At 39.3% G+C, this 25,480-nt stretch overlaps 1 protein-coding gene across 1 annotated transcript; it reads right to left on the reverse strand.

Moving 5' to 3' along the window:
- Nucleotides 1-723: 723 nt before the first annotated feature.
- LOC141759713 (enoyl-CoA hydratase EchA19) lies at nucleotides 724-24,536 on the reverse strand. Its single transcript, XM_074622009.1, has 7 exons — nucleotides 24,254-24,536; nucleotides 21,817-21,987; nucleotides 16,171-16,268; nucleotides 15,310-15,454; nucleotides 4,203-4,352; nucleotides 2,323-2,438; nucleotides 724-1,056 (listed from the first exon to the last, which is right to left on the reverse strand). The coding sequence occupies exons 1-7, from the start codon at nucleotides 24,396-24,398 to the stop codon at nucleotides 952-954; spliced, it is 930 nt and encodes a 309-aa protein (XP_074478110.1). The 5' UTR covers nucleotides 24,399-24,536; the 3' UTR covers nucleotides 724-951.
- Between the last annotated feature and the right edge of the window lie 944 nt (nucleotides 24,537-25,480).

The raw sequence follows: 25,480 nt of genomic DNA on the forward strand, positions 1-25,480 counted from the left end.
GTGAATCTTGTATGTTGTGTGTGATGCACACGCGTCAATCCGACACGCAAAATTAAGGGGAGGCGTGCTCCAAAACCATAGGAATGCTTACACCTGGCACAGATCTGACAAAGAAGTGCTGAATCTTCTTGCAATAATTACAGTATATTGCTATGGATACTGGGTCACACGCACACAAACACACGTCTTATCCCAGTAATCAAGTGGTTTTTTTTCAAAGGAACAATGGCGAGCTGCTGCAGGTTTCGTGCTTTTGATGCCTTTACAGTCTTTTGTGTTGGATTCGTTTTGTGGTCACAGCCTTCCTATAGTTCTGCATCGCCCAGCACATAAAGATATCTCAGTGGTTCTCCTTGATGATTTGCTTTGAAAAAAATAAAAGGTACTAGACCATTTCTTTAAACATGTATATTTATAATTCACTGGTTTAATCAGCTTGGGTAAGCCCTCGTCTATGCTTGATGTGGAGCTCCCAACAATCACGGTCCAAACGGCCCTCATTTGAAAAGACAGTTGTACATTAATTGCAAATTGTGGATTTAAAATATACCTTTGACTAACATTACCTTTGTGTCTTATCTTTCTGCTATTTTAGATGTCATTTCTCCAAAAACTATGCTTACTGCTCACACAAAAACCTAAATAATAATAATAATAAAATCCAAAAAAATAACGGGGTGAATAAAGTGAACATTCTCACTTAGTTTTCACTTTTATTTCAAACAACTACTAGTCACTATATCTGAAATTTAGGAAGAGATGCTTATATGGTTGGCTAGGTAACGAGCTGGCTTTATCTTAATGCAAAATCAACCAGATGCATCAAACGTCGTCTAAAAGAGACCACAAATTGAAAACAACGTGTCTGAAAGCAGTGGACCTCCAGCATTAAAGCAGCTAGATGTGTTAGATCACCTGAAATGCACACGGCCTCCCTCTGCAAACTAAATCCTAGAATTGTCCTCCTCTTCCTGTTCCAGTAGTGAACCTGGTTGCCCCGGAGACCGCCTCCGATTGGATGACAGGAATCCCGTGATCAATCTCATACTGCATGGCCTGGACAGAGGAAGACAGATTAAACCAATTAAAAAAACATCTTTGTATATCAGAAGGTTTTTAACTTAATGAACTCAACCTGGTGGCAACTTCAGAGGGCAAATGTCATAAATTGTTTGATGGTCATTATTTAAAATATGAGAAAAAGCAAGATATATTAACATTGAAAAAGTGAACAAACAAGAGTCTAAAAGACTTTCTAGTGTGTAAGAACTTTGTAGTAAGTAAACCATCGTTAAGAAAAAATCATACTGGAAAAAACAACAGTTTCGGTGCCAACACGGTATGTGACAAAGCGATATGCAAACACATTCTTTTATTTTTGTTTGTATCCACGATTTGTTTTTATTTTGTTAGTACCCACTGATTTCTGGGATTCAACAATTTGCTGTTCTTAGTGGAGTGGTCGAGAGCACTTTTTTTCACAAGTCCACAAATCTTTGTTCAATGCAAGGAAGCATACATTTTAAATTTGAGGGATATAAGACACATGAATTTCATATAATCAATTTAGATTATTATATGTTTTAGAGGAATTATAATGATTGTATGATAAAGTAAATACTATTGGTCCATTGATCCCAACTAAGACTATAAAAACCCTTGGATGATATTGCGTGGCTTACATACTGCTCTTCGATGCTTTTTGAATTTCCTGTAGACACCAGTACTGATGTTCTAGAAAATCACATTTACATTGTTTAAGTTTATTTAACAGTACTAATAACGGTAGTACTATGCTTATGCCATCCACCCCCTCCGCGTGCCTTGGAATTATGGCTCCCTCTTCAGATGCGTTCTGCGGTCCATCTATCAATCCATCTATGTTCTTCTTCTTCTTCTTCCAGCCTTTTTTTTTTGGTGGCATCTCTCCAATTCTTGGGCATGTGCCAGAGTATTTGCACACAGAACAACACCTGCCCTTATCTAGTGTTTAGGGGGCGTTTAGGGCCACACGAGTGGGATTCATCATTCCGCACACCTGGATAAGAGCAGATTTGGATGGTTGAGAACATTTGGTGCATCTGGAGTTGACTTTTTGTTCCTCTCTTTTTTTTTCCTCTAACAGAAAATTAAGAGAATGTTGCTACATGAGGCTCATATACCATAAATTACAAATGATCTCTCATACATAAAATGTGTTATGGACATTAAATCACCAAAAACACTGAAGAATTTCAGTCAGTACATCAGTGAAATAATGTACCTGTACTTTGATATTGCATGCACTGTATGAAGCTGGCACGTTAGTTTAACATTCACTACCTGTGTGAAGGAGGGAGCGTCGTAGCAGCTGTACACGGCTGAGGAGCGGTCGGCCCGCAGACACTGCTGAGGGAAGGAGCTGATCTGCTCGGCTAACTGCAGGGCTGCCTGTAAAGCTGTGGTTGCAACGTGAAGTCAGTCCAACACAGTGACACAAATACAGAACGCACACAGAACATTATATGCATGCCCGTAACACAGGAACTGCGTAAAGGTTACTATGTCAGTAACCCTTTTCTCTTATTACAAAAACCAAAATCATCAGGTCTTTCCTGCTGCTGTTTCTCTGGGTGAGGAAGCAGAGTAGCATGGGTAGCTCACAAAGCACTACACCATATCTAGATCAGTCCTATGGGAAAAAACTACGCCTCACGATGCTCCACTTTGATGCCCTGTGTATATGTATGTGTTGGTGAGCCGCTACTTCTTCGCTTCCCTCTGATGTTAAACCCGCACTAAGTGATCATCCCTCAGAGAGGCCAATTAGGCCGAGGCTTGACTGTGGGAAGAGGAACTTCCTAAAAGAATTAAGCTAATCTTCTTCCAACGTCTGAGGAGAGAGGGCAGGGAACCAGAGATTCACACATGGAAAGGCTTTTTCTGGGATTTTAAGGATACGGGAGCATTCATGCATTACAGGAAATGACGTATTGAAATGTGTGCATGACTTTATCCTCAGACTGCTGCTTGAATGGGTGAGGAGAGGGTAGTGCTAATGGGGAGTTATGGCTTCAGCACGGTGTTGAAAGAAAACAGATTCTACAAGACAGTTTCTTAAAAACTATGTTTCCTGAATGAAAATGGGTCACGGGCCTGTTTCTCTGTGGTGTCTGTCTACATGACCGGTCTTCACAGTGAATAACGATTTATACTTCCCCCACACAGACGGAGGACTTCCAGCCTGCCCCGGATCTGGTCTTCACATCTCTACCATTTGTCTTCAATTGTCCTATAATACTAACTACAATGCACTGTAAACACACCTTGCATGTTGCACTAGACTGAATTTCCAGTATTTATTTTTCTTTGTGTTTACCTCTCACTTGTCACCATGTTTTGTGTTGTGAATAGAAACATCTGGCTATATTTCACTACTACAAAATGAATCCACACGAGCACTGCAATGTCAGTTAAAGAGCGGGTTCATTATTTAAAAAAAAAAAATGTTAATCATTCTGTAGCCTCCCAGTGGTGTTCCTTATGTATTCAAATCCCAATATTCAAATTTTGATGCAAATTTTCCCAAGCCCTTCTAAAAAAGTTGATCCCACGTGACCTGATATAGGTTTCTGCATGATGATGCTGCTACATGTACAGTATATAAACATCCTTATAGTCAGTTAACGTTACATACAGTAACTTAACTAACAAGCTAACTAACTAACAAACTAACTAACTAAGCAATCGATGCAGCAGTAGACCAGCAACCTGTTCTGTGTTCTGCAAGGTTAAATTACTGTTTTTGTGAATGGAGTCGCCGTTAAATCACTCTCTTCAAAAGCCACCACACTACATTGCATGCAACCCCACTTCAAAAAATCTAACCTTTTCAGTTATTTCCTAACTTAGCACAGCTAACTTTAACCCAGTTAGTGCTAACCTTATTGATTAGCTTTGATTAGCTTACGTTGTTAACCTAAGTCCTTGCTTTTTGCAACGGCTGAGTAGGCGTTTCCATTTGAGAAAAACAGATCAGATCGCAGATGTACCCGCCCTTTATGTTTTAGACTGACGACAATGCAATTTTTAAATGATGTAATAATCAATAAATTTAGATCAGGAAATATCTACATTATTCATAATGTATTGTTGGGATACTCAGCCCTATCCATGACGCAGCACTGATCTGATAAACACACAATCTACGCTAACTCCAGTACCTTGGCCATCAGGAACAACTCTGTTAGCCAGTCCGTAGGCAAGAGCCTCCTGCGCTCCGATTGGTCGTCCAGTCAGAATCAGGTCGAGGGCTCGTGACAGACCGATGAGACGCGGGAGCCGCACTGTGCCTCCATCAATCAGGGGAACTCCTGAAAGAAGAGGAGATGTTGTTCAGTATAAAATATGTTTTGAGTACACGTTGTATCACAGTCACATAAGTTGGCGCAAATATACTGCAGAGTATCCAGAAATATTCCATGCTACATCTAATCATCCTCTTTTACTGGGCACTAAAAAAATCAGGTGATTCATCTATTATTCAATTAGTCAGTCAGTACTAGTCTGATCAAAAAAAAAAAATGCTAAATATTCTCTTTTTCGAGCTTCAATGCGAGCATTGACTGTATTTTTCTGTTTTACATTACTGTAAATTGAATATCTCTGGACTTTGGACAAAACAAGCAATTATAAGATGTCTCCTTGGGCTCTAAGAAATTTTGATGGACAGTTTACTGGATTTTGCGACATATTGTCTGATTGATAAATCTAAAAGAAAATTGACAGACTGATTGATAATGAAAATAACTATTAGTTGCAGCCCTTTGCTGCACATTTAAAAATTCCCGTGCCAGTGAAAAATATATCCTGAATGTAGAGGTCGGGGTTTTCTAAAAAAAATTCCTTCAGACAAAAATTTGGATTATTTAACTGTAAAAGGTGAAAGTAGTAAATGTAGGCCACTGTGCCAATATATTGGATTCAGGTCACTTAAACTGTGTGAAAACTCTTAGAAATACATAATACAGTGCTGGCATTAATCTCGGTTACAGCTGTCAGGGGGAACAAAGTTTTGAATCAATTTTACTCCTCAACTGTAACTCTGCTTTCTGTCTTTCAGTCAGTACGTGAAAAACTCAAACTCCTCCTTACGCTCAGTCTCACTGGACACATTTGCATTATTACTGGGTATACCGGAGAGAAAGAGGAACAGGAGGGAAGGAGAAACAAGAGCAGAGAGAGAGAGAGAGTACACTGCAAGGTACAGTAAGCTTCTGGCATCTGTCCTAATTTCTAAAGAGCACCAGCTGGAACTGGCGTACTTTCTACCGTTCAGCGCTCCCAAGTTCCACGCCACAATCCCGACTCCCCTAATTCCTCCAAGTCGCTGATTCTATTTGACCGCCCCTTATTGAGAGCACATGTGTCGGACATGTTTTCATAACCCCAAATCATCATGCTAGCTTTCAGGTTTTTTTTTTTAACTCCCTCCTCCCCTCGCTCATTCTGTAGGGAGTCGTGGAAATACTGTGATTCTATTCATACTCTGCGAGCTACTCTCTCGCTCCATGTCGTTCAAATAAATTAAATTGGAATACATGGAATACCGGTGTTAATACACGTGCGACCAATCCAGAGGCCTGGTCCTGGGTTCAGACAGTCAGCACATGTGGCGTTCTGACAGAAAGAGGATTGTGATTAGGTGGGGGGAGGAGGGTGTTGCACTGTCTGCAAAATGCTAGATTTTACTAAATTTTTCAGTCATCCCCCATTACGGGAGTGTATCCGACTGAAACGTAAATTACAGAGCGTACGGCTGAGCGCCCTGAGCCGATGAAATGCAACATAAATGACGGCTGAATTCCTTTCGCTGCGATTGAATTATAAGAATAGCACAGATCCTTGCAGCGCAGGTGTCAAGGTCTTTTCAATATTGACTGAGACAACAACTGCGAGTGTTTCAGCTGGTTTTGCTCCGGGGAGCTTTGTCTTGCACCACATGTAACTACACACACAAGGGCATTCCTATACAAGTATGACTGTACAGCACACACACACACACACACACACACACACACACCATCCTTTAGTCCAGTGGTTCCTAACATATATTGTCTGCTGTACACTCACCTCATTTATTCATTGCTTTTACATATTTCAACCATTCTTGCAATACTTTTAGCTAGCTAAGTATTTTTTACTTTTTATCCATTACTTTTTCCATTTCCATTTCATTTAATAAAATGTATTTTTAGCTTACTATTTCATCAATTTAGCCAGTATTCATCAATTTAAACCATTTAGCCATCTATTTCAACCACTTATCCATTACTTTTAGGTAATTCAACCATGTTTGCCGTACTTAGATATTAAAACTATTTTAACCTTTTATTCATTAGTTTTAGCTATCCATTTAAATCAGTTACCAATTATTTTTTTAGCTTTCTATATTTTGACAGTTTAGCCAGTATCCATTACTCTAAACTAATATTTTAAACCATTTAGCCATTACTTTTATCCATCTAATTCAAACACTTATCTATTACTTTTAGATAATTCAACCATTCATTCATTACCTTGAGCCATTTTGACTGTTTATCCATTACTTTTACTTATTTCAACCATTTTACAATACTTTTAGCTAGCTAACTATTTTAACTTTTTAATCCATTACTTATAGCTATGCGTTTAAATCATTTATAAATTATTTTTAGCTTAGCATTTCGACAATTTCGCCGGTATCCATTACTCTAAGCTAATTATGTAAACCATTTATCCATTACTTTTAGCTATCTATTTAAAATGTACCCATTACTTTTATCTATTTCAACCATTTTACAATACTTTTAGCTATCTAAATAATATAACTTTTTATCCATTACTGTTAGGTATCCGTTTAAACCATTTAGCCATTACTTTTAGTCATCTATTTCAACCACTTATCCATTACTTTTAGATAATTCAACCATTTTTGCCTTACTTAGATAAACATGTTCACAATTTGTCCATTACTTTTAGCTTTTTCACCATTTATTCATTACTTTTAGCCATTTCAACTGTTTATCCATTACTTTTTGCTATCTATTTAAAAAAATGCATGCATTACTTTTACCTATTTCAACCACTTAACAATACTAGCTAACTATTTTAACTTGTATCCATTACTTTTAAGCTATACATTTAAATAATTTATCGATTTTTAGCTTACTATTTCAACAATTTAGCCAATATCCATTACTCTAAGCTAATTATTTTAACCATTTAGCCATTACCTTTAGCCATCTATTTCACCTATTTTTCCATTACTCTTTAAACTTCTCAATCAAATCATAATTTCCATTTTTTTCAAATGTGTTTAGCTACTCTACAGTCTTTCCATGTATCCACTAACTGCAGAATCATTGCTCTAGTCCTCAGCAACAGATGGCTGATTAGTGCAAAGCGCTTGTCTATGTCACGTCCAGCACTGTCACCCTTGATTACAGCAAAAGACAGAAAGAGGAAGTGAAAGGAATGAGGGAGAGAGAGAGACGGGAGGCTGGCTAGAAAACAGTGAGAGGAAGACGGAGCCTGACTCTAAGAAGAATAGATAAAGAGCCAGGTTGACCTCCAGTCTGTCTGTCTGTGGTGCTGCTGTTGGCACCATCGCTATCAGCAACCGGAAGGATCTCCCTCCTTATCCACAGCACTCGTCTCCAGCACCTCCAGCCCTCACCCTCCTCTCTCCGTCTGATAGTCCCGTCTCTGATGTGTCCTGTTTGCGGGAATTTACACAGACCTGCGCTTTGTCCCACATGAATGGGAGCTGATAGGTTGGAAGCGACTCATTGAAGTAGTGTTAACTCAAAAGGCATGTTTGGCTTGAAAGAGGATGGCTGAGATGGAGAGCGGTGGCTTCTGAAGTTTTCACAGAGAGAAAAAACGTTTGGCAGTGACCCTGATACGAGATAATCAGTTAGCGTCCGCAAAACAAAAGTGTGGATATGTCATCGTTGTTCTTCAGTAATGAGCTAAACATTTGGAAAGGAGACGTCTGCCGTCTTGTTCGAAGCAGATAAGCCCATTGTCAAGAATGAAGGCTTGTTATTAACATGAGTCAGCAAAGCCTATTGTTTTAATAACTCGATATAAGAGGTGGTTCTCTTCCTGCATCATAGGGCCATCACAGCTTATCGGACTGACGTGTAGGAGAAGTGTGACGGAAAGAAGGAGCCTTGTATTTTATCTGCAGAGTTAGATATGATGTGTTGGCCTCTGATAGCAGCACAGCGAATCATATTTGAGTCATCACAAACAGTTTCAGTGAGAAACTTAAGTGTTTTGCTATAATTTGGTATCCTCAGTGAGCACTCATTTGCTAAAAAAGACCATTTAAAAGTATTTCATTACATTTTCAGAGATTCTTTCAGTCACATTTAGTAATGAGACAATGTTCTTAACCTTTAACTCCTAACTACTAAAAGGACAGTTAACTGCAATGCACACTGACTTTTTAAAAACCTGAACTATGGCTTTATTATTTTTTTTATAAAAAAAATATATAACAATGTTAACAGTGGTTCCTTTAACTGTGCTAAAAATGGTAACAGAAAGATAAAAAAATAACATTTAAAAATAGGTTAATCTATGTGCTTTATAGTTTTAACTGCAACAACAAATGCTGCAGATCCTGCTGTTTGCATCTTCAATATGTACATATTTTGGTACATTATACTTAATGTAGGCAGCTTGCAGCTAACAGCGCTAACATTGAAAACAACAGCAACGTTGCTGAGGGCTAACAGTGTTAACCTGGGGGGGGAACTGGACGGTGGGTGCTACGCTTCCAAGACGACGCCATCGGTCAGCTGTAACGGCCATATGAGAGCAGTGCAGAGCGGCAGCTGTGAGCTAGTTAGTGGGGCACGCTCACAATTACAACACACACAGAGAGAGAGTGACTTCATTCTCTGCTCAGGTAGACATTACTCCTCTATATCTTTCATAGCAAATAGCACCTATAAAATCACAAGCATCTATTCAGTATGTAAAATCAAACCAGGCAGCAGTTATTGAAGAGAGAGAAGTAGGTTCAAGCCCCTTCGTCAGCTATTAATCACCCTGCTAAATCCCTACCAGCTTAAAGACTGCTACTCTTAAATTGACCTCTGAACTCCTTGTGGCCTTGGGAAGCCAGAACAGAAAAGTCAGATTTTCTCTACATGACATTTTGCTGATAAGTCCGACAATATGAGGAGATCACAACCCACGTGACATCACATCCAACATCCAACATCTACAGCTACTAATAACCTTGAAAACAGAGTTTGAAACACGACACACTGAGGTGTTCTGGTTTGCTGCTGGTGCTGCTGGCATCCTCGCCACATCAAAGTAAAACCCACTACAATGGCCTCCCATGAGGGTAATGCGATTAAGTTTGATGTGGATTAACGATTTCCGGACAACTCCAGACTGAAAATGGACAGAGAGAGAGAGAGAAAAGAGCAGACCTTCAATCGGAGGCTCACTTTGAAATGCTCACTAGGAATGAAGGAGAATAGCTGCATTGGGCTGGGTCAAACACGAAGTGCCACACAGTTAACTTTGATTTCATGTATTTAGCCCACTGAGTTAATACCAGGGCTGTGTATTCTTTAGTTTGCAGAGCGCCGTTATACGAGACCACCAAGGCTGCAAACAGGGTCTTAAACCATGAAAATAGCAGAGGACATGTAACACCTCATAAGACAGAACTAAATCACATGAAAGGAACCTGATCTGCCCCAAAATGTGAAGTAAAAAGTTTCAAATTAGTCCAGACATGAGGATCTTTAGATCAATATGAAGCTATTTGTAACAGTCCAAAACGATGCCCATACCTCGCCATCAATTTATCCAAACTTTTGACTGATTTCTGTCTCTGCACATTCGTCTATTCATTCTTAATGGAAAAGACTGCCGGTTTTTAAGTGATATGATGTAATCACTGGACCATGTCACTCAGTTTCAAACTGACTGAGCGGGTGTTTGAATTGGCCGATGTTATGTCAGCTTTGGATGGAGGTTTGACTTCAATTCAACATGTGGCTTCTTCTTACTTGGCACTCTTCGTCTGTCCCTCGTCCCAGGACTTAGAATTGTGAAGAAGAGGCAGGAGACGCGGACTGATGACTGATTTTATGTGTTTGAGGGGTCTCCATTTGGCGGTCTCTTCTTCAAACAGGGAAGTACTATCCTAACAATCCTGGACATCCTCCATGCTTGCCTGATTTAGCCTCACCGTTTAAAGAAAAATCCTTGAATGAAGTATTACTGAACTATTTTAAGTTTCCTTTTCCGGTGCCAACTTCTTTTTTTTTTTTTGCTTTGTAATGTTCCTCTGGGTTAAGGAACCAAAATAACATCAGGGAATTAGGTAAGCACGGTGGTTTTTCCTTCAGGTCTCTCAAAATCCAACGAGCAGCAGACACTAATACCAGACTCCTGTGACGCAACCATCTCCTCCTTCTCATTTCCTCCTCGGCGAGGCAGAGGGGCCCCAGACAGGAAGCCACAGGTTCGGCAGCCAATCACGTGCCAGAAAGCTGTCAGATCCTTATGGTTGCCATTGGCCCACATCAGAGCGGCGCAGCGAGCCTCTGAGGGTTTTCTTGACTCCAAAGCCACCAGGGATTCCCTCCGGCTGCTGCCATCTGTGCCCGACCCCAAAACGGTTACAGAATTCAACCATTAAAAGGAAATAATCTGTAAGAAACAGGATCTTTAAATAAACTCTGCGTCCCACAGAGCGGCGCTTCTTTTGATGTAAATAGGGAGGGAAGTTCGGTTTTCAATTGTTTAATGTTGGGAAAACGCACTCGTTTTCCACTGTAAAGTCTATTTTTTCTAAACTTAAGGTCTTATGAGAAATATATCTTTGTGGAATGCAGCCCAATTAAATCTTGTTAACGTTCCCTCACCCACACCAGGATTTAAACTACACTAACTACAGGCTTGAAAAGGTGAAGATGCCGGTGGTGCAGCATACAACTACGCAGAGTATGGGTATAAAAATGCTGAAAACCAGCAGTCAAAGTAATAACCACTCTCGCTAAACGCACATCTGAATAACCACAGTGGTTTCAACTAAGCTGGGGGAAACGACTCAAATGTGTTGACAAACAAGCCTGGAGATATGTGGCAATCAAGAGGCGGGGAATTAATTACTGGGAGGAAATGTGCAACTTAATGTGTCGAAACCGCAGTAATGCTCATTTCTGCCTCCCAAACATACTTTTGAGCTGATGGAAGAGGTTTGAGTGCCGGCATTAGATTGATTTCATCCCTAATGGGACCCGCAGAGCTCCGACTGAGATTCTTCTGTTGAAAGAAGTTTGTCAGTTTGTATCCGGAGATGCACTGATAATCCATTGTTAAAATTATAACCCTTTTATTACACGCCTTCTCCTGTGTCCGTCTCTCCTGATCTGAACTTCTATCTTCAATCCTAGTGTTTTTCTACTTCTCCTCTTTTTGTTTCTGGCAGACAGCAAAGATGTTGCTTGAACTTGAATGTTAACAGCAGGTATCGTACAGCATTAATAGTGGAGCATGCTCATTTCTCTAGGTGAGATAGGTATTTCAAAGCGGAAGTGAAACAGTCAACCAAGTTAAGCTGGTTTACTAAATGGATTTCCACTCTAATGAACAATTATATAACAAACGTGACAAATGTCAGCATTTAAAAGAAAAAAAAGCAGTTTTGTCCTGCCCTTCGTCTCCTCAGTCTCCGTCTTTCACGGTCTCTACCGTTGTATCTGTGTAACTCAGCCGAGCCAACCAACCTCGTGAAGTCATAGGCTAGTGTACTGCAACATGGCGGCGCTCTTGCCACTAAGACTGCACGAAAGATAAGCTTCTTTTTTTTTTTTTAAATGCTGACATTTGTCATGTTTGTTATATAACAGTTCATTAGAGTGGAAATCCATTTAGTAAACCAGCTTAACATGGTTGACTGTTTCACTTTCACTTTAATTATTGGTAAAATAGAGACTCTAAGAGACTCTCATTGCACAATCAATGACAGGCAAAGGACATATGCAATTAGATTTGAAAGTGACGATACTACATCCTAGCCAGGCATAAGGAAAAAAAATGAGAGGAGGTAGATTTTTTTATTTTCTTATTTTGCATTTCGAAAATAAAGTCCAACTGTTGAGAATAAGATAGAAATGTCAAGAATAAAGTTGAAATGTCAAGAATAAGGTCAAACTTTAAGTATTAGTGCCAGACGTCTCGAAATACAGAATAAAAAAAATAATCTTCCTGCTTTTCCCCCTTATGCCTGTTCCTAATACTCTTCCGTAAGATTCAGCACTGTTACCAAAAAGATCATTTTTTTGGATTCCCTACTTTGAGAAATATAAACATATTTTTCTTCAAGGTATGGTAAAAACGGCTCTAAAACTGAGAAGTGACATTACAGAGAGACGGGAGCGTGGCCTGGCACTGAAGACTAGCCACCAGACAGTCTGGGAGGACGGACAGTCAGACAGACAGAAAGACAAGGGGCACTGCCAGGATGCTCTCCTGTAAATTACAGGCCTGAGATGATAAGCCCTGCATGTTTACACTCTAAATCTAGTACTGCCAGTAAATTATAGTACAACAGTTGTATTTATAAACACCATGCTTGTATTTTAAACCCTCTAGTAGCACGGCTGAAGCAATGACAGCTACACGAGAGATGCTGCAACGGTCCGACACGAGCTACTTTTACATAGTAAAGCCAACCACGACTTGCTGAGGATCAGGATTAGCTTAAAGTGTTTACAGCAGAAGTTCCAAAGTACTACTTGTCCTTTTAAAACTATAGCCGAGTCAGCGGGCAAAGCCATGCCAGTGAGCTGCGAGACGCCAAAAAAGGAAAATGTTGTTTATGAGGAAATTGTGTGACATAAATAATATGTAAGCCCTGTTTGGCCCCGCAGTGGAAACCTGGCAGAGGGTTGCTTCCTCTGCTACTTATCAAGACTGCCCAGCAGACTCTGGCCGTGATGCCAAAAGGTCACGGTCACTGGTGTTATCGCACTACGACTCCGTCCTCGCACACAAACAAGAGGAGGCTGGGGTGATAACAGAGGACAGAGTAACAAAGTTGAAAAATAGAAACACAGCGTTGACTTCCTGGCATTAAAAGACGGATGATGTATGCGCGGATACAAAGAAAAAACACAAGGATACATTCATGGACAGATATAATTAGATGAGCAAATACACAAAGGTAGAAGGAGCAGCAAAACAGAGACTACGGGGGAAAAGAGGTGTTGGTGGTAGAAGTAAAACTATTCCTATTACTACTGCCAGTAGTGATAGGATTGTATTAGCTATATTAACAGTAGCAGCAAGGTTAAAATACAAAGAGTATACCCACTAGTACAGGGGTCTGCCACCTGCGGCTCCGGAGCCACATGCGGCTCTTTAGCCCCTCTCCAGTGGCTCCCTGTGGATTTTTAATACAATTTGTGGAAATGAATAACTGTTTTTTTGTTTACATTTTCAATTTCATTTGTCATTGTTGTAGGTCTATGGTACGACAGAGTATTAGGGCCATATTGAGGGGAAAAAATAAATCAGAGATTTTGAGAATGAAGTCATAATATTACGAGAATAAAGTCATTATATTATAAAGTAGTAATTTTACGTGTTATTTTCTTTTTTTCTCGTAAAGTATGACTTTATTCTCGTAATATTCCGACTTTTTTTCTCGTAAAGTTATGACTTTATTCTCGCAATAGCACAACCTTTTTTTCTTGTAATATTAGGACTTTATTCTCAAAATCGCAGATTTTTTTCCCTCAATGTGGCCCTAATACTCTGTCGTACATTTGCACTTTGGCCCTCACTGCATTAGACTTATATATATCATAATGTTCAAATGTTTTGCGGCTCCAGACAGATTATTATAATTTTATTTTGCTTAAAATGTCTCTTTTGATAGTAACGGTTGCTGACCCCTGCATTAGTATCACTAGAAGACCATCAAAAATAAGTATTCAAAGTAGCTTGAGCTAGTAGCAGCAGCATGAATTCTGACAGATGAGTCAAGTAGTAGTAGCTGAGTTTATTCTAGTAGCAGTTGTAGTGGGAGTAGTTGAGGTAATACCACAACTAGTAGAGAGAAGTATTTCAAGTATTTATAGCAGCTGAGCTGTGCTAAGAGGTAGAACTGCTACTACAACTACTAGTGACAGTTGCAGGGGTAAAAGATGCGTCAAGCGGTCACAGTAGTTGTAGTAACTCTTGTAGTTTTGAACTAGTGGTGGTGTTATTAGTTGTTGTTGTATCAATACTATCAGTAATAGCATTAGAGAAACTTTAAAGCAACAGTGTGTAACATTTCGGGGATCTATTAGGAAAAATGGAATATAAGATTCATTAGTGTCTAATCACCTGAAATTAACAATTATTGAGCCCTTCATATCTACATAGGGAGCGAGTCCTCTTCACCGAGTCCACCATGTCGCTCCGCCATGTTTCTACAGTAGCCCAGAACGGACAAACCAAACACGGGCTTAACTGAGAGCCTTTCGAGTTACCTGAAGGCCACCGTAGTTCTCCCGACACACTTGGGAAACTGCGGTAACGTGAGCCACAGAGTGCAAAACCCTGGTACCGCCACGCGCCGTCTGACTTCCGTTGCTTCTAAAGTAATGTTGTTACTAATAGAATGGCGAAACGGCGTTACTACGGTTTTGCACCCGGCAGCTCACGTTACTGCAGTCTTGGAAATGAAGGAGTGAGCGGAGGGGTACTCGGTTGGTTGCCATCTGTAATCACACCACTAGATGCCACTAAATCCTATACACTGTCCCTTTAAGGAGTACTATTAGCTGAAATAAAAGCTGAAGCAGTAGTTTTACTAAGAATAGTAGCACTACTAGTAGGAGAAGAGCATGTCACTGGACCAGCAGGATAAACCTGGGTAGAGAAAGTGAACGAGCAGTGTTTGCACCTCCTTCATTACCACCACTGTGTTGCCCTTAAGCAAGGCCTTAAACCCCCCCAACAGATACAGTGTAGCTGCTCAGTGGCCAACAGATCAGACTGTGCTTCTATTGGGGCAGCTTCCAGGTGTGGATGTGTGTAACTGTGTCAGTAGGGAGTTTCTAAAAAAGGATAGTATTCATCGATGCACTCCGCAAAACTACCTTGAATGAAGGTTTAAAAAAAAAAAAGAGGCACCAGTATCATTTTTAAACAAGTAGTAATACTGTCCTACCACCGCCACTACTAGTAGAAGAACAGTACAGCATACTACAGTAGTAACTGTAGTAGCAAGTGAAGACAATGAGGTGTCAGACGTACCAAAGCGGCGACAGAACACCCCCATGACGGCGCTCTCCTCCACCACTCTCAGATCTGCCAGCAGAGCCAGCTCCAGCCCTCCGGCCACAGCGTAGCCGCTGACTGCTGCTATCAGCGGCTTCGACAGCGCCAAACGGGACGGACCCTGGAGGAAACAACCGGATTAGTACATCAAAACGCACACACACTCACACTGTATACATGCAAAGCTGTAGGACTAGAAACAACACAGAAGAATTGTTAACACGGCAGCAACACTGCTTCCTGTAGAATATATATCTGTACGGTATATCTGAAGCATCTCTATATATGAATGTATACTTTCTCTATGTTTTTTACCTCTCTGGTTTGATTTCCATCTACTAAAAATGTTCTCAATTTCAAACTGTCAAACAAACGAGAATAAGAAATAAATAAGAAATGATCAAAGTTGTGGCTGTCGCTGAACAAATGAAGCACTGTGTGTTATTCTGTAATACAGTGGCATAATATTCTGCACAGGAGGTCCACTCAATCCAGAAGACATGCAGAAGACATGCAATCCAAACAGATTTCAAAGAGGCTGCAGCTCTAGTAGCTTACCGTGCATCATTTATGCTATAATCCTTATTTCTTTGTCAAGGACTTTCTGCACATGCACAACACACGCAGCTGCATTTCCCCTCATTCAACATCATTCCTAAACTCAAATCTTCACCACTACCTGTCTTCCCAAACCCTTAAAAAATATTCACAATCACTACCGGCCACATCTTCTGGTTTTTATGTTTTTGTGGAAAACTTTAGCCCTCGAATTAAGATCATAAGGAAATATAGATATAACCATCACTAGCGCACACACACAGCCCAAACAGAGCTCACCATCGGACCGGGACCCTTGGTGACATCTTGCTCCAATTTGAGGGAGGCTGTGTGATTGGCCAGCTCTTTCAGATCATAACCAGCGCAGAAATTCCCTCCTGGAGGAGACCACAAAATTACAAAGTATGGCAGCTGGAAAGTCAGAGAGGAAGGGAAAATGATGAGGATGAAAAAAACAACAAGTTGAGCTGGAGTCCGAGGGCTGCAATTTGGATAGCAGCTTTGCTTTTGGGCTGGCTGGCACACAAATGCTTCTCTTCCCTAAAGAGCCCAAATCCAATGCATAGTCACAAATCATGCATGTGCTCACACACACATATGCAGCTACACAATATCCTCATTAATGGAAGACTAACATACTCCAACCACAGCCCCTTCCGTTGGTTTCATGTGGTAATTACAACATTACCCAAGAGGCCTACAAACACTATGTCACAGGCTCAGGCAGAGACTCATAAAAATCCTCTTCTCTCCGTAATGTAACAGTAATGAAAATGATTATAACGAACACATGTGCCAGCAACACCCATCAACTGGGAGCTTTGATTACAGCTGTGGGTCAGCGCAGGGCAATTATAGAAAAACAGTGCGTCATGTTGTTTATGTGACAGAGCTCCCTAAACCCCTTTGTCCTTGTAGGGAAAAAAAGAGCAAAAGCTGTGGAGCGCTGGTCCATTCATGGAGGATCTTAAAGCATTATTTAGACTCTTCAGGAGGTTTGTTAGTGAACTGAGGGACAAGGCAGACTGAGCTATGTGAGCAATGATGGGGACACTAAATTGAAGCCTTGTGGGTTCAGAGTTTTAGAGCTTTTAATGGACATTTCACCAAAATTGTGAAAGAAAATACATTTCTTCATGCTGAAGAAGGTATATGATATGACCAAAAGTATGTGGACTGTGTTTAGGGCTGCAACTAATGATTTGTTTCATTGTCGATTAATCTGTCGATTATTTTCTCGATCAGTCGATTAGTTGCTTGGTCTATAAAATGTCAGAAAAAAAGTGAAAAATGTTGATCAGTGTTTCCCAAAGTCCAAGATGACGTCCTCAAATGTCTTGTTTTGTCCACAACTCAAAAGACAGTCAGCTTACTGTCATAGAGAAGTAAAGAAACTAACAGAAAATATTGACATTTAAGAAGCTGGAATCAGAGAATTTTAACTTTTTTTTCCAAAAAAAAAAAATTCTCATATTTGACAACTAATTGATTAATTATTGCAGCTCTAGTTGTGTTCGCCCTTACTCGTCACAGGACAAATCTGAGGTGTGGTGGGCGATTAGCAGAGTAGTAAAGCAGACTAAAAAACATGATGTGCTACACAAAATTAATGAGTATCAGTCTTCAGTCTAAATTTTGAGTTTTTTCCTCCTGAATTACTGAAATGTTACCACTTCAAGCCTCTAAAAAGCTTTCATATTAAGAAAGGAAATCAAATCAGTCTTTCGTTAACCTGGTAAAAAATGACATTCTGACCACTGATGAAGAGTCACAAATAAACAGTGCTTCATTTTAAACTGTTTTAAACAAGTGTGCGTTTAAATTTGAGGCAGCAAAATGTTTTAACATGACAATAGGCCTTTTTTCACCAAATACATTTTGACATATCACGGTAGGAGAAGCACAGTTGTAAATAATGAATTTAATAATGTCTGAATTCCATTTAGCTGCTGCAGTTTCAGGGTCCTGGTATTGAGCATTCTGGCTCTCAGTCACACTGTCATGGCTTTACTGGGACACAAAGCCAGTTAAGAAGTGGTTCTACCAGTTTGGTGTAGGAAAACTCAAATCAGATCCTTTACGGAAGAAAATGTACTAATAGAAAACATTAAGTAAAAGTATGTAAGTATACATCAGGAAAATCTACTTAAAGTATTAAAAGTAAAAGTACTCTGTGACTTTTATACTATCATATATTATCATTAGATTATTATTATTATTATTATTATTATTATATCATTAGATGTTTATTATTCATGCTTTAATGTAAAAGCAGGATTACACTGTAGTAATTGGTTGAGGTGGAGCTTTTGAACTATTTTTTATCAGACTGCAACTAATGATTATTTTCATTGTGGATTAATCTGCTGATTATTTTCTCCATTAATTCATTGATTGTTTGGTTTGTAAAAAAATACAGTAGTGAGAAATGCCGTCACAATTTCTCAGAGCCCAAAGTGACACCTTCTCAATGTTTGATTTGACCATTCAGGTACATAATTCAAAATATTAAGAATAAATTGACTTAAACGATTATCAAAACAGTTGACAATTCATTTTCTGTCAATCAACTAATCGTCAAATCATTTCAGCTATACTTGTATATACAGTTGGGTATAGTAGTTTAATTTATAAGAAAACATTTTAGAAGAGCTTCATACGTTTTGCATGCAAAAAATCTTAATTTGCAAAGTAACTATTAACTAAAGCTGTCAAATAATTGTACAATATCTCCCTCTGAAATGTGGTGGAGCAGAAGTAGAAAGTGCCATGAAAAGAAAAGACTAGGTAAAGTACAGGTACCTCTGATTTATACTTAAGTACAGTACTTTAGTAAATGTATTTAGTTACATTCCACCACAGAGACCTGACCTCAACACCATTCAACACCTCTGTGATAAACTGGGAACATTAACTGTTGTCTCTTTCAAAAGAGATGTATGTTGTTTTTTGTAACTTGAAAGTTAGAAAACACAAATTGTAGCACTGTACAATGTGTTTTTATGGTGACTAGTGAGGCTTTACAGACTCAGTTCAGCGGAACATGTGCCTGTAGTGACTCAGCTAGGTTGACATCTAGATCGTACACGACCACAAAACGCCCACAAAAATCCGAATCCCAAACACTCCAAATATGTGCCGGCATATTCAAAAACCTGCAGAAAGCAATTACTCTTAACTTCACAAGTTAAAAAAATAAAAATGTCGACACAGAGAGTGATCGTGTTGGCGCTAATTTGAACAAAATGGATTCCTTATGTTTTTCAGAAACACTAATACAGCCAAACTCCAACCTCCCTGCTTGTCATCTCATAACAGACAGACCGCTAATCACCTCTGAAGGTCAGTCTTCTTGTTATAATACAGGACAACCTGCTGACAGCAATGTGTGGCGGGACGATTAAAAGCACATTACAGACATTGTTGGAATCGCAGAAGAGCCACTTTTGCTGGGATGACCTACTGTGCCGCTCATTGCTAACCCATTTAACACGAGCTAATTACTCTCTAACACACACACACACACACACACACACACACACACTGTTTTCTGTTCACAGCTGAGACTAGTAGCACTCTGCAGCCGTCATCTGGAGAGACTCCAACCTCTCAAGTACCAAACAAAGTATATACTTGTGTCTCTTGAGGCCACGGCGCACTTCATACAGCGGACAGGTTGATCCAGGTTGAAGACATTATTTCCACTGAGGGAAGGAGTTCATTCAGTGTGTGTGATGATTATTTTTAGAGGTATTAGGACCGTGTCATGATTCTGGCGTAGGGCGGCTGACACAGAGCAGGCCACCTCACAGGTGTGTTTTTTCTGCGTGTGCACTGGTCTGGTCACCTCGGCATTTCGGCTAGATCTAAGGACTCCGAGGAGCAAAAGCTGCACAGGAAGAATGTGATGGAGAGAAGGTAGTAAGACAGAGGAGAGGTGGGAGAGAAGGACTGAGAGGTTTCAATGACTATCTCATGACTTTCCTTTCTGGTTTGCAAGTATTTTTGAGCCCATACAACTTAATAATCAAGAGCTATTAATGAGTTTGATTTCCTTAACTTGTTAAACCAGGAAGATGGGAAGTTGTAAAATACTTTCTGACAAAAAAAGGTGCCTACAAATTCTCTAATTTGCAAAGACAATGTCTCTAATTTCCTGATTTTCTTGCTTTTGGCCAAGAAATAGTCCAGCACATTATACTGTGTAAAACCACAACGTGTTTTTTAGGGGTGGGGGAGTAATCGATACAGAATAATATTGCGATATTTTGCGTGGCAATATTGTATATCGATACACGGACGTCAAGTATCGATCTTTTATTATAGAAACTTTTAACCTCTTAACAATCCGTCGGCCACAATTCGTCTTTCAGAGGTTGTAGCAGGAATCGATTGGCAACCATGTTATGTTAGCTTTTCGGGAAGAATGCTAAATAATGCTCCAAAGTTACACTATTTTGGCGAGGAAAAACTGGCATGGCCATTTTCAAAGGGCTCCCTTGACCTCTGACCTCAAGATATGTGAATGAAAACTCTGAGATGAACAGAGATAAAGACAGATGTTGACAAACTGCATAATTGGCAGTTGAAAAAAAATAATAAATCCCAATATATCTTATTGCAATACTCAGCATATTGCAAAATGTTTAAAATCGCCATAAGACTGTATCGCGCCTTAAGTATTGTGAAAATATCGTATTGTAAAGCCTCTGGGTGATTCCCACACCTAGTGTTACACTAGGTGTGGGAATCACCCAGAGGCTAATTTGTGAGGTTTAGAAGGGCTGGTAGGTGATATTTTGGTACCTTCTGCACAACTTTGATAGCAGTTCCCTGCTGTTTCTGGTCTTTGGGGTAAACTAAGCTAACCGGCTGCTGGCAGTAGTTTCAAATTTAGTGTACAGACAGAAGAATGATAACAATCTTCTTGTCTATCTCTCTACATGAAAACAAATATATATAACATATTTCCCAAAATAAATATTTCTTTCAGGTGTTATGCTCTCAGAATTTCATGATATTCCAAAAAATTACATGACCATTTGTCAAGCTGAAATGTTAAAAAATGAGGTGCAGATAAATAAAGGAAGAGGAAACACAGAACCTAGATCAGGGTTCAGCAACCTTTACTATCAAAAGAGCCATTTTAGGCAAAGAAAAAGAAAACAAATCTGTCTGGAGCCGCAAAACTACAATCTGAGATTTCCAGAATAAAGTCATAATATTACAAGAAAAAAAGTCGTAACATTACGAGAATAACGTCACAACTACGAGAATAACGTCATAACTTTATAAGAATAAAGTCATAACTTTATGAGAAAAAAAGTCGGAATATTATGAGAATAAAGTCACAACTACGAGAATAACGTCATAACTTTATAAGAATAAAGTCATAACTTTATGAGAAAAAAAGTCGGAATATTACGAGAAATAAAGTCATAACTTTACGAGAAAAAAAGAAAATAACACGTCAAATTACTACTTTATAATATTATGACTTTATTTTCATAATATGACTTTTTTCTCGTAATATTATGACTTTATTCTCGAAATCTCAGATTATTTTTTTTTCCTCAATGTGGCCCTAATACTCCGTCATACCATAGACCTACAACAATGATAAATAAAAATGAAAATGTGAACAAAAAAACGTTATTCATTTCCATTTTTAAAAATCCACGGGAAGCCACTGGAGAGGGCCTAAAGAGCTGCATGTGGCTCTGGAGCCGCAGGTTGATGACCCCTGACCTAGAGGAGCATGACTGATGCTGAGGATGGCTGGTTGGCTTGTAACTAGAGACAAAAAGATTCAAACCAGACTCAAACTCTGTCGTATGTCTGTAAATATCTGCCTGAGTGAAGTAACTCTGAGCCAGGCAACAGCATATTTTCACGCATCCATTCTGTCTCTTACGATCCTCTTACCTTTCCCATGCAGGACGGCCACATTTATGTCTGGGTCACTGTCGAAGGCTTCCAGCTCTTCCAGCAGACGCCTCGCTGTCTCCTGGTTCACCGCATTACGCACCTCGGGCCGGTTTATCGCCACGGTAACCACGGACCCCCTGCGCTCCGCGACCACAGTCTGTCCCACAGCTAATGACAGAGAATGATAAAGATGCAGACAGAAACCAATATGGACCACAACACTTAGAAAGAGACACTGAGTTTAACCTCCACGGTAGGAGGGATGGAGATGGAATGTAAATCGTTTTATGTGGACAGACTTGATAACAGAAACGGTGACAGACAGTGAAACAATGAAAGAGGTGGTCTGGATTGAGGCGTTGAGGGGCCTTGGCCTCTCGCTCTGTCTCAACTGTGTGTTTATAAGTGTGTGTGTGAGTGTGCCATTGTGGCTTGAGGTTGCAGCAGGTAGTTGACCCGACATTGTTTAGGGTCATCCTGGGGAATCCAGCTGTCAACCGCAGCCAGAGGCAACTGCATCCAAGAGAGAACAGCAAGGAAAACAAAGCTACCGTGCGCTCACACAGGCTATTCTAAGGAGAAGGGACTGCTAAACAAAACCCAGTGAAGTGGGAAAAAAAGGCAATTTGTCTCAGGCAGCCCTCTCTACTCTGCTAGACCTCAAACAAATTATCACACAGTGCAGTGTGTGCAAGGGAGAGGAACCACGTTTTAACTACCTGTGTGTGTTTTTCCATTTTACTAACTCACAGTAACACTTTAGGGCAATGCAGATTAAACAGTAGCATCATATCTTAGTGGTAAAACTGTTTCTGAGAGGAGATTTCTAGTAGTTCATAGGAATTCATAGTAGTCATTTCATATAGTGAGACCCTTTTTTTAAATTTGACTTCACTGTATAAAATGACCTTTGGTGACCTCTAGGGTAATCACAGCCTCATGAAACTTTACAGCCACAAACTAAATATGTAGAGCATTCAGAGGATGGATGGCTTTCCTAGGTAGAATGACAATAAGGAGGTTTCTGAGCAGTTTACACAACAAAAATGCTCGCCATCCAATTGCCGAAAAATGCAATTCTTGCAGAAATCTCCAAATGTTACGTTTTTGATATAGATGGCTTTTTCTATGGTGTTCCTCAAGGTTGCCTCAAATCTGTGTAACAAATAGTTTCAACCAAAATATTGCTGCAACAACTTATGAGACATAATAGAGCATGGGGATGGTTATCATATTTTTCAAAGCCCATCTACACTTTCACAATTTATTTTAACCAATTAATTAATTCATGTTTATTTCAGATTTCTGACTAGAATAACTTGACACACAGTGTTGAGCTGTATCTCAAATTAATCTTCAGGTTCCCAGCTTTCAGATGATGTACACAACTTCTATGTGAGATCTACTGTTGACCTGCTATCTCCCCCTAAAGACCACCTGTACCCACCCTAAAAAACCTTTGGTGGGTCTCTTAAGATTAAAGCAAATACTTAAACAATTAAGAATAGCAATGAAATGATAACTCAATTAAAATTTGTCATCAACTGTGTTGATAATTGAGTAGTCATTAATTAAGAGAGAAGGACAAGAACTGATTTTTGTATATTTATTAGAGTAAATTAATCAATTATGATAATCATCATTGGAATAGCTGCCCTCTAAACATCCGTCAATCCTCTAACAAATCCTCATTCAAATACCATCTAAGAATACATTACTGAAGCAGCTGATCCATAGTCCAGAGTTGGTCATGTATGGTTTTTCTTTTGTTCCTTTTCCCTGATGATGGGCTTTGAGGTCTAAATGGTTGCGGAAGATTGTGTATGAATGTGAAATTTATATATGTTTGGAAAATTTGAATATTATTAGTGTAACACACATATGATGTTGTATATAGTATGTATGTGATAAGTGTAATGTACTTGATTTCGGACCCCAGGAAGACTAGCTGGTGCAGTTGGTATCAGCTAATGGGGATCCTTTTTAAATAAAAAATAAATAAATCATAAAGTGAAAATAATTGGAGCAACCTTAGGAAAGCAGCATGGCTTTTTTTCATAACTCGTTTTAACATGTCATAGCAGGAAAACTACACTAAAACAATAATGATGGCTGCATCCCATTTAGGTTTACCACTTTCAGGGCCTTGGTGTCTGTTCATGGTGGCTCACTGAGGTAACTTAATGGGCCCTCATTTAAGGTTATTAATTAAACTTGTGCTTGTTCTGTTATGACCCATCAACATGTATTTGTGGATTTAGTGTACTGTATTGACTCTAAGTGATGATGTCTTGCTTGAAGACCTACAGTCTTTGCATTGATTAACATTGAGTGTGATGCAGTTACAGGTGTTTAATGTCTGTACTGACAGTATGGAGGCCCTCTGCTGCCTCCTACAGTCAGTATTAAGTTACTGCATGTCTCCACAACATACCTGTTCCTGTGTCTTCACCTCCTGCTGCAGAGCTGTAGGACTTTACTGAAGACAAACTCTCATTTATGGACTGTCCACGTGTTTTACTGTGATGATAGCTAGTCCTTAGAACTGGTGTGAACGCCCGAACATGTTTCAGCATCATTATATCCTCTACTCTTTGCTCTTTATGCAGTATGCTTGCAAATGTCAGCTAAGTCCAACACAATTTTGATATGAAGGCGTACCACTTTAATACGCCCCCATAGAAACAAGCAACATGCACACAAAGGTTCCGGGAGTCGTGTTGGTGCATTGCGGTGGTAAAAACTACCAAGGTGCAGCAGATGGAGACATTGAGCCACTTTCAACTGTTTCCTCTGCAATGCAACATGAATTCCTTCACAATAAGTTTAAAGACAGCACAATCAAAATGTTCCAAGTTATAATCATGTGTCCCATGTGTTCATTGTTACTTTATCTTTTGTTACATGAGATTTTTGGGTTGTAAAAGTCTTTTTTTCATATTAAAATCTCTTTTCTCTTCCTACTTTCATAGACGAAGTTACTGGAGTTACCCTGCACTATATTCATTTTTAACAGTCTCTTCTGCACTATATTCACTTTTTTAATAGTTGTGTATCACAGCTGTTACTCTGCACTATATTCAGTTTTAACAGATTTCTTCATCTCCTTGTATTTTTATATTTGGTATATTTTTTTGTACTTTGTTCTTTGCACTATTAACTTTTTTACTGCCTTTTTACTAACAAGTTTTGCACTATGGAACTGTGATGCTGGAAACTTGAATTTCCCTCGGTATCAATACAGTTACTATCTATCTATCTATCTATTTTTATACCTCCTTCTATTTAAATGGTTCATATTTCGTTACACTTTGTTTAGCTCTTTTTTTACTGTGTTAGCTGATGCATCTTGTTTTTTGCACTATCCCCTTTGCTGCTATACACTGCAAATTTCCCCACTGTGGGACTAATAAAGGAATATCTTATCTTATCTTATCTTATCTTATCTTATATACTGTCTGGTAGTTTTATCTAATGCAGAATATTTTATAAACTGATCATATTTTTTGTATGTAGCTGTGATGTGGTGAATGTAGTGGATGTGTATAAGTGGGCTACAAGTACAATACACTGTATTACTGTGAGCATGAAGTAGCATGAAATGGAAATACTCAAGAAAATGACAAGTAACAGAGTTACTATCAGAGTTAGAGCATCTTTG

Source organism: Sebastes fasciatus, chromosome 21 (genome assembly GCF_043250625.1).
Source record: "Sebastes fasciatus isolate fSebFas1 chromosome 21, fSebFas1.pri, whole genome shotgun sequence".
Lineage (NCBI taxonomy): Eukaryota > Metazoa > Chordata > Actinopteri > Perciformes > Sebastidae > Sebastes > Sebastes fasciatus.